Genomic DNA, 12,534 nt, shown 5'->3' with positions numbered 1-12,534 from the left:
ATGGACTTTTAATGAGTTAAAATCTTACTCATTGCTTTCAAAGATGCTGAGTAGTGTCAGAAATTTCACACTTACCTAATGGTTTACTATGGGTAGAAAGACTGCCTAAAATAGAACAAACTTCCGTCACATTTAGTGCTGTGCACTTGCTGCTGAAGTGCAGCCAACTTGAAACGTACGTCTAAGGGGGGGTAGTTATAGGACGGATGTCAGGGGCAGGTTCTTTACCCAGAGGGTGGTGAGGGACTGGAATGCCCTGCCTGCTGCAGTTGTAAATGCGCCTAGTTTGGGGGCGTTTAAGAGATTGGTGGATAGGTTTATGGACGAAAAGGGATTGGTTTAGATTAGTGGGTCAATTTTTTTTAAAAAAATAAGACTGGTCGGCGCAACATTGTGGGCCGAAGGGCCTGTTCCGCGCTGTAATGTTCTATGTTCTATGTTCTATGACACCCGAAGGTGCTGCTTTTAACTTGTTACCATAGAATCCCTACAGTGCACAAGGAGGCCATTCGGCCCATTGAGCCTGCGCCGGCAACAATGTTACCCAGGCCCTATCCCCGTAACCCCACACATTTACCCTACAAATCTCCCTGACACCAAGCAGCAATTTAGCATGGCCAATCAACCTAACTCGCACATCTTTGGACTGTAGGAGGAAACCAGAGCACCTGAAGGAAACCCACGCAGACACAGGGAGAAAGTACAGACTCTGCACACTCACCCAAGGCCGGAATTGAATGCAGATCCTTGGCACAGTGAGGCAGCAGTGCTAACCACAACAGTTGTTGTCAGTGCAGACTTGATGGGATGTTCCTATACCGTAGGAATGTATGATAGTGACATTTAAGACTTATCTGGATAGGTACATGAACGGATGGGCAATAGAGGAATATAGGCTGTTGCTCTGGATAGGATAACGTGATCGGTGCAGGTTTGGAGGGTCAAAGGGCCTGTTCCTGTGCTTTGTTCTTTGATTCTAACTTACTATTGTTATCCCAAATCTAACTGTCAGCTCTTGAAAGGTTAGCTTCTGATTTAGGAAACAAGTTGGTTTCCATTACATAAGCACAGTGTTTGGTGGAAGCAGATGTGTCACTGAAGTTGTCCACTCTCTGTCTCTCAGTCTCCAGGTTCTCCAGCCCCCGTCCAGCCGCTAGGATGAGCAGGAAGCGGGCCCTGTCCATCTCCCCGCTGTCTGACGCCAGCATCGACCTGCAGACCATGATCAGGACATCCCCCAACTCGCTGGTGGCCTACATCAACAACTCCCGCAGCAGCTCGGCAGCCAGTGGCTCCTACGGGCATCTGTCAGCCGGTGCGATCAGGTGAGACGTTCGGCATTCAGCACTCACTCAGGCTGCCCGAGCAGACCCGGCCTCGCCCGCTGGCCAGTTGTAGCTGAAGCTGGATGCTTCTTCGCCTGTGGGTGATTGGGGCATGGCCTGTTGAGTTTTGCTGAGTGATTGTCATGCTGTCTGCGTCGCAGTCAGACACATCACTCAACAGTTACTCTCTAATTAAAGTCGGCGAATCGGCTGGCTAGCTAACCAGTGCTGATTAGCAGGGTCAAAAGTTCACAAGGCAGATCTTTCCAAATGGCTCTGAACTTTCTCAGATGTACATTGTTTGGCATATACTAGTTATTTGAGACGCCCCAAGCTTCTTACATGCTGCCATCAGGCTTTGGAAAAGACTCACTGTGCATTGGCCAGGCTAAATTCTCCCTCATTGTTCCCGAACAGACACTGGAGTGCGGCAACTGGGAGATTTTCACAGTAACTTGATTGCAGTGTTAACGTTAACCTACTTGTAACACTAACAAATAAATAAACTTTAAATTAAGTTGATCTTTCTCTAAACCCCAGCTATGACTGTAACACTATATTCTGCACCCTGTGCTTTCCTTCTCCCCATGTATCCTGGGAAAGGGATGCTTTGTCTGCATAGCGCGCAAGAAACAATACTTTTACCTGTATTCTAATACATGATTCAGATCACTGGGTAGCTAAAGATCAGCATTTTGCTGTTAGGTCTATCCATCTCATCACAAGATAATCTTACCATGGAATAGTTTAAGGTTTCTAGTTTATTTATTCATGTCACAAGTAGGCTTACATTAACACTGCAATTACAGTACTGTGAAAATCCCCTGATCACCATACTCCAGCACCTGAGGGAAAATTTAACATGGCCAACATACTGAACTAACACATCTTTCGGACTGTGGGAGGAAACTGGAGCACCCAGAGGAAACCCACACTGACGTAGGGAGAACATGCAAACTCCACACAGACAGTGGCCCAAGCCAGGAATCAAACCTTGGTCCCTGGTGCTATGAGGCAGCAATGCTAACCACTGTGCCACCATGCAGTCCAAGGCCACATTAGGTCTGAATGTTTAAATTCCTGTCTGTGCTATTTTAACTGAGGTGCTAACCCATTTACTTATCAATCTGCTGATGGCCCTGTTCAAATAACAGGAAGTGGAGATTGATCCCAGCACTTTAGGCACTCAATTGACTTGACTGCTCCCAGTAATTCCTAGATTAACACAATGCCCACCACTTCACCGAGCCAAAATTCAAGGAACTGCATTGAGAAAGTGGATGGTTTTCAAAGAATCCCATTTCCATTGCGATAAGTAAATTCTGAATAAGTGTCAGTGAAACTGACCCTTCATCATTTTAACAGAAATCATGGGCGGAATTTAATGGCCCGGGTTTGGAGTGAGTTCAGAGGTGGAGACGCTAACAGCCCCCTCAGTCAACACCCCCCCACAACAACACCACCACCACCACCCCCACACCCCCACCCACCTCGTTAAATCCAGTGTGTGAAGTCTTCTGAATGGCCTTCCACCTGCAGGCTAATTGATATCCTTCATTGGGCAATGAATGTCAAGTTAGGGGCCTTATTCTGCCATCACTGGTAATCAACCAGCAACGGGTGTGGGAGTCACCACATGCAGGAGTCTACAAAGCAAGTCCCATCCGAGTCCCTTGCTTAAAGGCACAATCGAGGGACACAGATTTGGGAATTGGAGATGGAGGCAATGGGCGGTTGCTAAGCTGCACCTTCTTTCCTTACTTTCCTCTGTCCCATTCTCCCGCCCCCCTCCACCATCCCCATGCTGTCCTCTCTGTCCTGTGCCTGGAATTGTTGTCTACTCCAGCCCTTTGTGGGCGCCTTACTGGATGCAGCCACTGCTTCGGGTGGCGCTGCCGCGCAGTGGAGGGCGGCCAGGTGGGGGAAGGTGACGGGGTCAAGTCCACATCAGTGATTCTAGGGAAGGCCCGTTATTGGTCACTTCATTCCAGTGGGCCTTACCCAATAAGGTAATGTGTGGGGTTCCCACTGGTTCTGCAGCTAGCAGGCAAGAATTCCACCCAATATGTGTGACATTCACGTAATATGTGCTAGCTATCAGACCTTATAGAATCCCTACAGTGCAGAAGGAGACCATTCAGCTCATCAAGTCTGTACTGACAACAATCCCACTAAGACCTATCTCCATAACCCCATGCATTTCCCGCACCAATCACCCTAACCTGCACATCCTGGAGCACTAAGAGACAATTTAGCATGGACAATCCACCTAATCTGCGCATCTTTGGAGTGTGGGAGGAAACCAGATACCAGGAGGAAACCAACGCAGACACAGGGAGAACATGCAAACTCCACACAGATAGTGACCCTCAAGCTCCGATATAGCCAGGGCTTACAGTCCAGACTGGACAAATGATGTGGAAGAAATAGGTTGGAAATGGGGAGGAAAGAAAATAGGTGTGTGTTATTATTGACACAGTCCCACCCACTAACAAAGATCACACTGATGCTGGTTTGGGGTTTTATTTGTGCAAAGGGGCAGCGCAGTGGTCAGCACTGCTGCCTCACAGCACCAGGGACCCAGGTTCTATTCCTGGTTTGGGTCGCTGTGCGGAGTCTGCACGTTCTCCCTGTGTCTGCGTGGGTTTCCTCCGGGAGCTCTGGTCTCCTCCCACACTCTGAAAGACGTGCTGGTTAGATACATCGGCCATGCTAAATTCTCCCTCAGTGTACCTGAACAGGCGCCGGAGTGTGACGATGAGGGGATTTTCACAGTAACCTCATTGCAGTTTTAATGTAAGCCTTAATGCGACACTAATAAATAAACCTTAAACTTTGGTCCTGAAAATCTGGGGCAGGGAACTGTTCCTGAAAGGACGAAAAGGTTTTGTAAGATCATGTTTTGGAAAAACAAATTTTGTTTGGCCAACCAAAGCAGATTTCACTGAAATTTGCTGATTAAATCTATTTGATGTTTTAAAATATTTTAAGATCAACTCAAAGCAAAGGAATTGGAATTGCTACAAAACAAGAACTGACCCATTTCTTTGCAGCATATTATTTTTGGTAGCTTGCAGTGTGTATAGCATAGAACGTTCCAATGTTGGTCAAAATAAAATTGTGAATCTTGTTTTTTTCCCTTCTGGTATTGTTTGATCCCAGCCCTGCATTCAGCTTTCCTCATCCGATCAACCCAGTGACCTTCCAGATGCACCAGCAGATACTGAACCAGCAACGCAGCCTCAACTCTGCGTTCGGCCACACTCCGCCCCTTATACAGCCGTCACCAACCTTCGCTTCCCGGCAGCACATGTCCAGCACCTCTGCGGTCCTGCCACCCAGTCAGGCCAACAACGTCTCATCTGAAGCTTCCCAGGTAAGGACTGGATTGCCTGAGGCACTAACAGGTGCGTGGCGGGGCTGGGTAGGGTGGAAGGTGGTGTGCTGGGAAGTTGTGGGGTTGTTGCAAGGGCACCTTCGAGAAACAAGGATGTAGCAGCGAGGGAATGCTTTTTTGCACATTGCCTCTCTACCTCAGGGGAGCTGAACTCTATCCCTGCAGTGCAGATGAAGGCCATTCAGCCCATCTTGTCTGCACCGACTCTCCGACAGAGCACCTTACCCAGACCTCTCACCCCATCCTTGTAACACCATGCATTTATCATGGCTAATCCACCCAACCCACACATCCTTGGACACTTAAGGGACAATTTAGTGTGGCTACTCCCCCAACTTAGACTTCTTTGGACATCTCTGCCAGAATATTACTGCCTTGCCCGCCTGAGGCCAGTGGGGTATGCCGTTCTGCTAGCCTCTCCTGCCCCAGAATCAGGGCAGGAGAGGCGGTAAAATTCTCACACTCTAGTACAGGCCGATAAAGCATATTCTTCCTCAACTGGCTGTCCCAATACAATTCCCAATGAATGGGAAAATTGCAGCATGATAATGGCTCTAGCTAGCACAAAGTTATCATCACTCAGAAACTCTGGGGTTAGCCAGTATTGGAAATGGAAATGCAACAAGGATTGATGTCTGAAGCTGTACAGAGAGGTTAAAGCTGTGGAGTTGGATGTTAGGTGTTTTCTACCGTGAGCTTGCATTGTGGCTCACACTGCAACATTCCATCCCAAACACATTCATTCAATGGGTATGTTATTGACTGCTCTTCACTACCCCCCCTTGCCTCCCCCATCAGCTCATCTCCACCACTGTTAATTAAAAAAAAAAATTAATTCTGAGCCCATCCATTACTCACGAAGAAGCAGGTGATGCTAAAAATATTTAGTTTTGGGAAATGTGACATTGAAATAGAAACAGGAATGTTAGCCTTGATATAAGCAGACTTGGCTGTGTCCATGTATTTGCGCTGTTGGGTTGAACTTTTCTGACCAGGGCCTGGTTTTTATTCTCCAGAGTAAGCTGAGTGGTGAGTCCGCTGTAAGCAGCACAGTCGATCCAATGATCAACAAACGCACCAAGGTTAAAACTGAGGTGGAGGGACCCCGAACTGTCTCTCCAAACACAGAGGTGAGCAAATAAAAACCTGTGTAATTAAAACCTTAACGCAGGTCATAAGAATCATCATTGAATGCACCACAAGGAAACGGATCATTCGGCCCACTACTATGTCCTTGTGTCTGTGCTCCTCATGAACCCCCTTCCACATTACTTTATCTAACCCTGGGAGAAACATACCAGCCATGATTGAATGATGGAGCTGACTCGACGGATCGAATGGCCTACTTCTGCTCTTATATCTTATGGTCTACATCATTCTAGTTCTTTCCTCTTCACGTACTTATCTAGACTCTCTTTAAATGCATCGATACTATTCACCTCAGCTAATCCATGAGGTAGCGAGTCTCACATTCCAACAACTCATTGTGTAAAGGAGGATCTGCTGAATTCTCTGTTGCATTTCTGAGTGGCTATCTCGTAAATATGGCCTCTAGTTTTGGGCTGGAACTAAAGCTATCCTGTCGTAATCTTAAAGACCTTGGATTACCCCTTGGCATTCCCTTTCTCGAAGGGAAGCTTTTCTTGCTGAATGTATCTGATATTTTTCTTGTGAATTTTTATTAGTGCCATCTCCATTGTCTCTTAACATTTAAATAACAACTAGTTTATATCCCAGTGAATGCTCTCTGTACATCGCTGTATCTTCAAATAGAGAACGCACATTCTTGTTTCACCAATCCTTGTATGACTGACACATTTATGTCAAAAGGAAGCAGAATGTAACAGGGGAGATGTTTTGCAACTTGCTGCACTGGCATGGCCACCATTTAGCCAGTCACTCTGGTCATGCTTGCTGGAAAAACTGGTAAGCAACGCAACAGAGCAATCAAGAATCAATAAACACAATAAACTACAAAGAGTCGTGAACGAAGCTCAGTCCATCAGTCATAGAGTCATAGAGGTTTACAGCATGGAAGCAGGCCCTTCGACCCAACTTGTCCATGCCGTCCATTCAAACCAGCCTCCTATCCATTGGCACTGTCTACACTTCCTGCTGCCTCAAAAAAGCAGCCAGCATAATCAAGGACCCCACGCATCATGGACATTCTCTCTTCCACCTTCTTTTATCAGGAAAAACATACAAAAGTCTGAGGACATGTAACAACTGACTCAAAAACAGCTTTTTTCCTGCTATCTTCAGACTTTTAAATAGACTTACCTCGCATTAAATTGATTTTTCTCAATACCCTAGTTTCTGCACTGAAAGATTCTACGACTGTAACAATACATTCTGCACTCTCTCCTTTCCTTCCCTCTGTATGATATGATATGCTTTGTCTGTTCTGTATAATGTATAAAAAAGAGAACTGTTATATGTACATTAATACGTGTGACAATAATAGATCAAATCAAGTCAAATTAAGAATTAATCACGTTGGTTATACAATAGTAAGAGCAATAGGTTTCCATCCATCAAGGACATTCCTGGACACGTTTCTACAATAATTCACCATCTTCCTGCTCACTTTTGATTGATACCAATTTTTTATTTCCAGATCATTAAAACTGAATTCAAATTCTCGACCTTTCAATGAGTGCCTCACTGCACCAGGGACCCAGGTTCAATTTCAGCCTTGGTTGAATGTCTGTGTGGAGTTTGCACGTTCTCCTCATGTCTATGTGGGTATCCTCCAGGTGCTCCAATTTCCTCCCACAGTCCAAAGATTTGCAGGTTAGGTGGATTGGCCACGCTAAATTGCCCCTTAGAGTTCCAAGATGTGTAGGTTAGATGGATTAGCCGTGGTAAATTTGTGGGGTTATGGGGACAGGGCGGGGGAAAGGGCCTAGGTAAGGTACTCTGTCATGGAGAGTCAGTGCAGACTCGATGGGCTGAATAGCCTCTGCACTGTAGGGATACTATAATTCTATAAGATAGGATTTTGACTTCATATCCACTGGATTAGCATTACAATCCTGCTCTAGTAATGTACCCACTGCACCGCTGTATCCTCAAAAATGTACCATATTTCCACCTTCATTGTCTGACACATTTTAATGGGCAGATCAGTGGTAAATTTGATAAATGTAGTGCTAACTTTCAAAGCAATTTATAAGTTAGAACGAAAAAGGTTACAGCAGACAGACATCATGGGAGTCATTGAGTTAGTTACCTTACTAGATTGCTACCTAAGGCCTGAAAAAGAATGAAGTCTCAAAAGAGCAAACTAATATTGAGTGAGTGCAGACTCAGGGATTTGTAGGTTAAACAGCCCAAAAAACTTACACCACCCTCTGTTATATACACTTGTGCATCTTTTTTTCACATTTATACTGATGCTGATGTTCCTATCATATATCCTCCACCCCCCCATCGTGGATTCCGTCAGTCCTATCTCTATCTCTGCCTATATCCTGAGTAAAGAGCCAATGCATTATTCAATGTCTGGAAAATTATCTCCTTGCGATGGGAACCATTGCTGTTCTCCCTACTGCAACCGAATTAAATTGGGCTTTCAAATGTTAAATGTCGTTTTATTATAACTGTAAAAACAAAACTGGCAATCAAAGCTACTCACATTCAAGGAAAGTTTTACTTGAATTATGAACACTGAAATGTTTGCTCGCTTGTAGCAATAATGTCTGTGAATGGGTCCTGCACTCTTTGGCCGGAATTTTACCGGAATGCCAGCCCCTTATTCCGGAGGCAGGCGAGGCTCGGAAAACGGCCTTCTTCATCGGACTCGGGCAGGATCGTACGAACCTCGGGCAGATGTGCCGCTAAAATTCCTCGCTTTGTGCGGCTTTAATGGAGCAGTTTAGCTGGAGGGACTCGTTAGCTCAGCACTGGCCCCGGCGTTAGGATGTTTCGCGGCTTAGCGGAGTTGCAGAGGGTTCAGCGTGAGAAAAGATGAATGGTAATACCAACCGCGACTGAGTCTCAGGCCCTCTCCTCAGAGCAACTGCGGGAGCCTGGCTTCTGTGTAGTGGAGAGTTACTAATGGGTTATTACCTCAATGTTATAAAGCACCGCGTGGCATCTCGCTGTCACTGGTCAAAGACACTTAGATTTGATACAGTGAAGCCTTTAGTTCCTGGTCCTGTTTCCCGTCCTGATGTGTGAGGATTAGCGGCGAGATCAATTTATCTCTTTTCCCTTTAAACCATTTTTTATTGTAACTCTAAACTACAAGAAGTGTCCCTGCACTACATTTTAATGAAATATACAATACCTTGCTGTCACCAGGACAGCACGGGCTTTGACTAATTCTTTGTTCTGCCTTCAGTTCAGAGGCAGCTCCAGTCAGACTCTGGCATGATGCATGGGGATGGCTATGTTTATAATCATCTGGGGCCAGGAAAATTGATGAAGATAGCATATCAGAGAAAGATAAACATGCTGTAGTCAGCACGTTCGGGGCAGGAGCCACATCTCACGAGTTTTAAGCCTAGGCCACGTCAACAGCAGCTAGCGCGTGACCCAAAAGCATCTCCAGCTGCGACGTGGGCAGACGCTAATGAGATCATTTTTTTTAAATATAAAACACACAATGGCATCCGAGAGGAATTAATATCTTATCGGTAATGTGCATTCATTAGTACAAACAAATTGCCCGTGTGCTTTTGGCTTCACTCGGAGGCTTCTAGGTCCCTCTGAGTTAGTGCCTTAATTCGGTCACGCCTGGGCTATGGTTGCCCAGCTGTCTTGAGTGAGACAGATTTGTGATTGGCAAGGGCAGTCAAGGCTTACAGCCATGGGGTCCAGCGGGCTGATAACTGCCAGGGGGTGGCAATCTGAAAAGTGGAGTTAGATCAGATCAGCCGTGGCTTTAATTGACGGATGGAGTAGGCCGGGGGGGGGAGGGCTGAATGTCCGCCTGCCGCTCCTGTTTCTTATGTACCGCGGGTCCTGCCAACGTTACCTTTTCAGGCCACAAGTTGTCCCCTCGTCCCATCCCAGGGCCTCATTGGGTTGGCCTCTGGGTTAGAATAGAGCAAGGCATTAGCCAAAGCCCCTGCAGTCCCTGGTGAGCCAAGTGTGCCCAACCTGAGTCCTGTTATTTGCAGTATATCTGGATTCTGAATTATCTTAAAATCCTGTCTGTTCGTCCCCCACCTTCTTCTGAACTCCCGTCTGGGAGTTCCAGTCCTTGGCTGGGACAGTGGGGAAAAAGGGGTCAGGACAAGAGTGAGAGATGTAGATACGGTTCTGAGTTAAGGTGTTTTTCGGATGAGAAATAGAGTGTGAAATTGACTAACGTATACATTTAGCCACTCGTGTGTGTCCCGTGATGTTGATCATTGGGGCGGGATGGGGTGGAAAGGGGTCAGAACTTTGCCGAGCACCAACATGCCTGCCCCCTCTCACGGAAGAGATCTGAAGAAAAATACATCTAAAAAATTACAGCAGAAAAAAGATGGAGTGAAAGGAGTTGTTACTTAATTTGGTTTCATTTGCGCTGAGAATCTAAATAACGGCCGAAGAGATTTCTTACATCCATCAGAGCATCAGCAGGCGGGAAGAATGCGGGACTGTTGTTGCGAGCGCCGTTACATTTCGTATAATGAGGTCTCAATTTCCTCTCCTTTATTTACACAATTGCTCAGGATCGGCTGGCAGGCCTGACAGAGGTGAAGGACGATTTGGATAAAGATGATTGCAAACAGGAGCCGGAGGTCATTTACGAGACAGTGTGTCACTGGGAAGGATGCAACAAAGAGTACGACACTCAGGAACAACTGGTGCATGTGAGTAACGCCTGAGTTAAATGGTGGAAATCAGTCAGGGCACAAACGCCGAGGCGACCCGCAGGTGGGTTTGGAGGTTGTGCGATTTCGCGCAGAATGGCCGCAGCACAGAGGGAGATCGTTCAGCCCATCGAAGCAGGAGCAAAGGAGCTCATCTTGATTCCTCACCTTTTTCCCACAGCCCTGTAACTTTTCCCCTTGCAGTTGCTTATCCAGTTTGTTTTTAAAAGTGCTCCCCCCACCTCTACCCATGCATTCCAGATCCTCACCAATAGCTTCATGGAAAGGTTTTTCCTCACCATGTGATTGTTTTCCCAATCGGGTGAGACTTTCCGGCGGAGCTCACCCCCAAAACCTGAAGATCCGGTCAACGGACCTTTCCGTGGTGCGCCCCTCGTCCGCTCCAATTCCCGTGGCGGGCGGAAGGGGAAAATTCACCCCCATCGTTTCATAGCTGCGTCCTCCTATTCTCGAACCTTCAATCAAAGGGAGCAGTTTCTCTCCATCTGCGCTGACCAAATCCTTCATGGTTTTGAACATCTCTGTCAAACCTCAACCATCTCCTCTCCTAGGAGAGCAGTTCCTGTGTCTCTCACATCTATCTGCGTAGCTGACAGTTCCCCATTCACAAAATCATTTGTGTTAATCTATTCTACGCCCTTTTCTAAAATCTGGACCATCCTTCAATTGTGGAGCCCAGAGCTGGGTACAATGCTGTGGTTGAGACTGAGCCGGTGTTTTGTAAAAGTTGGTTATAATTTCTTTGCTTTTATTCTCTATGCCTTTAGCTATTAAACCCAGGATCCGTTATGCTTTCTGAACCACTTTCTCAACCATATTCAGTTATTTGTTCACCTGCAGCCCCATGATCTGAGATACAGCAGTGCGCGTATACATGTTGTGTCCTTCTGCACCGTAGGTTTCTATGATCCTAAGGATGAGGGAGATGTTTCAATGGCAGTCTCTCTTTTCAGATTTTCTTCTGTGGTTGCAGCAGCAACAGCTCCTGTAGAATAGATGAACACAAATTGTTTTGTGAATGGGGAACTTTCAGCCATGCAGATGGTTGTGAGAGACACCAGGACTACTTTCCTAGGAGAGGAGACAGTTGAGATTTGATAGAGATGTTCAAAATCATGAAGGATTTGGTCAGCGCAGATTTAAAGCCCTTGTGTTCATGAAGGAAGGAAGAAATAGCTTGTATTTATGTAGCGCCTAATATGAACTCTGGACGTTATGTGCCCTGGAAATATTACTGCAATGCAGTAGGGATTCCACGCACACAACAAGATCTTGCTGATAACTGACTGGATAATCTGCTTCCATGACATTTGTCTAACAAATAGTTGCTGACCACAGCACCTTCCCCTGCTGTCCTTCTGAGTTCAGCGACATTTATCCAAGGGGGCAGATGGGACCTTGATTTCACAGAACACCAACAGCTTCAACTGTCTGACTGTACTGGTGTCAGCTAAGATTATGTCCTCAAGTGGGGATGAGACAGTGGTTAGCACTGCTGCCTCACAGCGCCAGGGACCTGGGTCCAATTCCCAGCTTGGGTCACTGCCTGTGTGGAGTTTGCACATTCTCCCCGTATCTGCGTGGGTTTCCTTTGGGTGCACCAGTTTCCTCCCACAGTCCAAAGATGCACGGGATAGGTGGATTGGCCATGCTAAACTGACCCTGGTGTCAGGGGGATTGGCTAGGGTAAATGAATGGGGTTATGGGGATAGGGCCTGGATGGGATTGTGGTCAGTGCAAATGGGCCGAATGTCCTCCTTCTGCACTGTAGGGGATTCTACGATTGAACACTGGGTGCCGTGTCCAATAAGTGGCAAACCCAGTAATGGCCATTTTGCACCACCATACAAGACAGATTTTTACCTGTAAGAGGTTCGAAGAACTCACATGAAGAAGTCTTAAATATAGAGAAAGAAAACACAAAATGAAACAATGTAGGTTTTGGCTAATCAAGCCAACTTCAGAATTCTGTTTTTGCTTGCAC

At 46.4% G+C, this 12,534-nt stretch overlaps 1 protein-coding gene across 2 annotated transcripts in view; it reads left to right on the top strand.

Annotated features, from left to right (window-relative positions):
• Positions 1–12,534, top strand: part of gli2a (GLI family zinc finger 2a) — a 405,780-nt gene that overhangs the window by 344,350 nt on the left and 48,896 nt on the right. For both annotated transcript variants that reach the window (XM_080199475.1, XM_080199476.1), the window contains 4 exons: positions 1,124–1,325; positions 4,488–4,701; positions 5,739–5,852; positions 10,389–10,529. In XM_080199475.1, the coding sequence (XP_080055601.1) occupies positions 1,124–1,325; positions 4,488–4,701; positions 5,739–5,852; positions 10,389–10,529 (671 nt within the window). The remainder of the gene's footprint in view (positions 1–1,123; positions 1,326–4,487; positions 4,702–5,738; positions 5,853–10,388; positions 10,530–12,534) is intronic.

This window comes from Carcharhinus amblyrhynchos, chromosome 11 (genome assembly GCF_965287045.1).
Source record: "Carcharhinus amblyrhynchos chromosome 11, sCarAmb.v2.hapA, whole genome shotgun sequence".
In the NCBI taxonomy this organism is placed as follows: Eukaryota; Metazoa; Chordata; class Chondrichthyes; order Carcharhiniformes; family Carcharhinidae; genus Carcharhinus; species Carcharhinus amblyrhynchos.
This window is presented reverse-complemented; position numbering and strand designations above follow the sequence as displayed.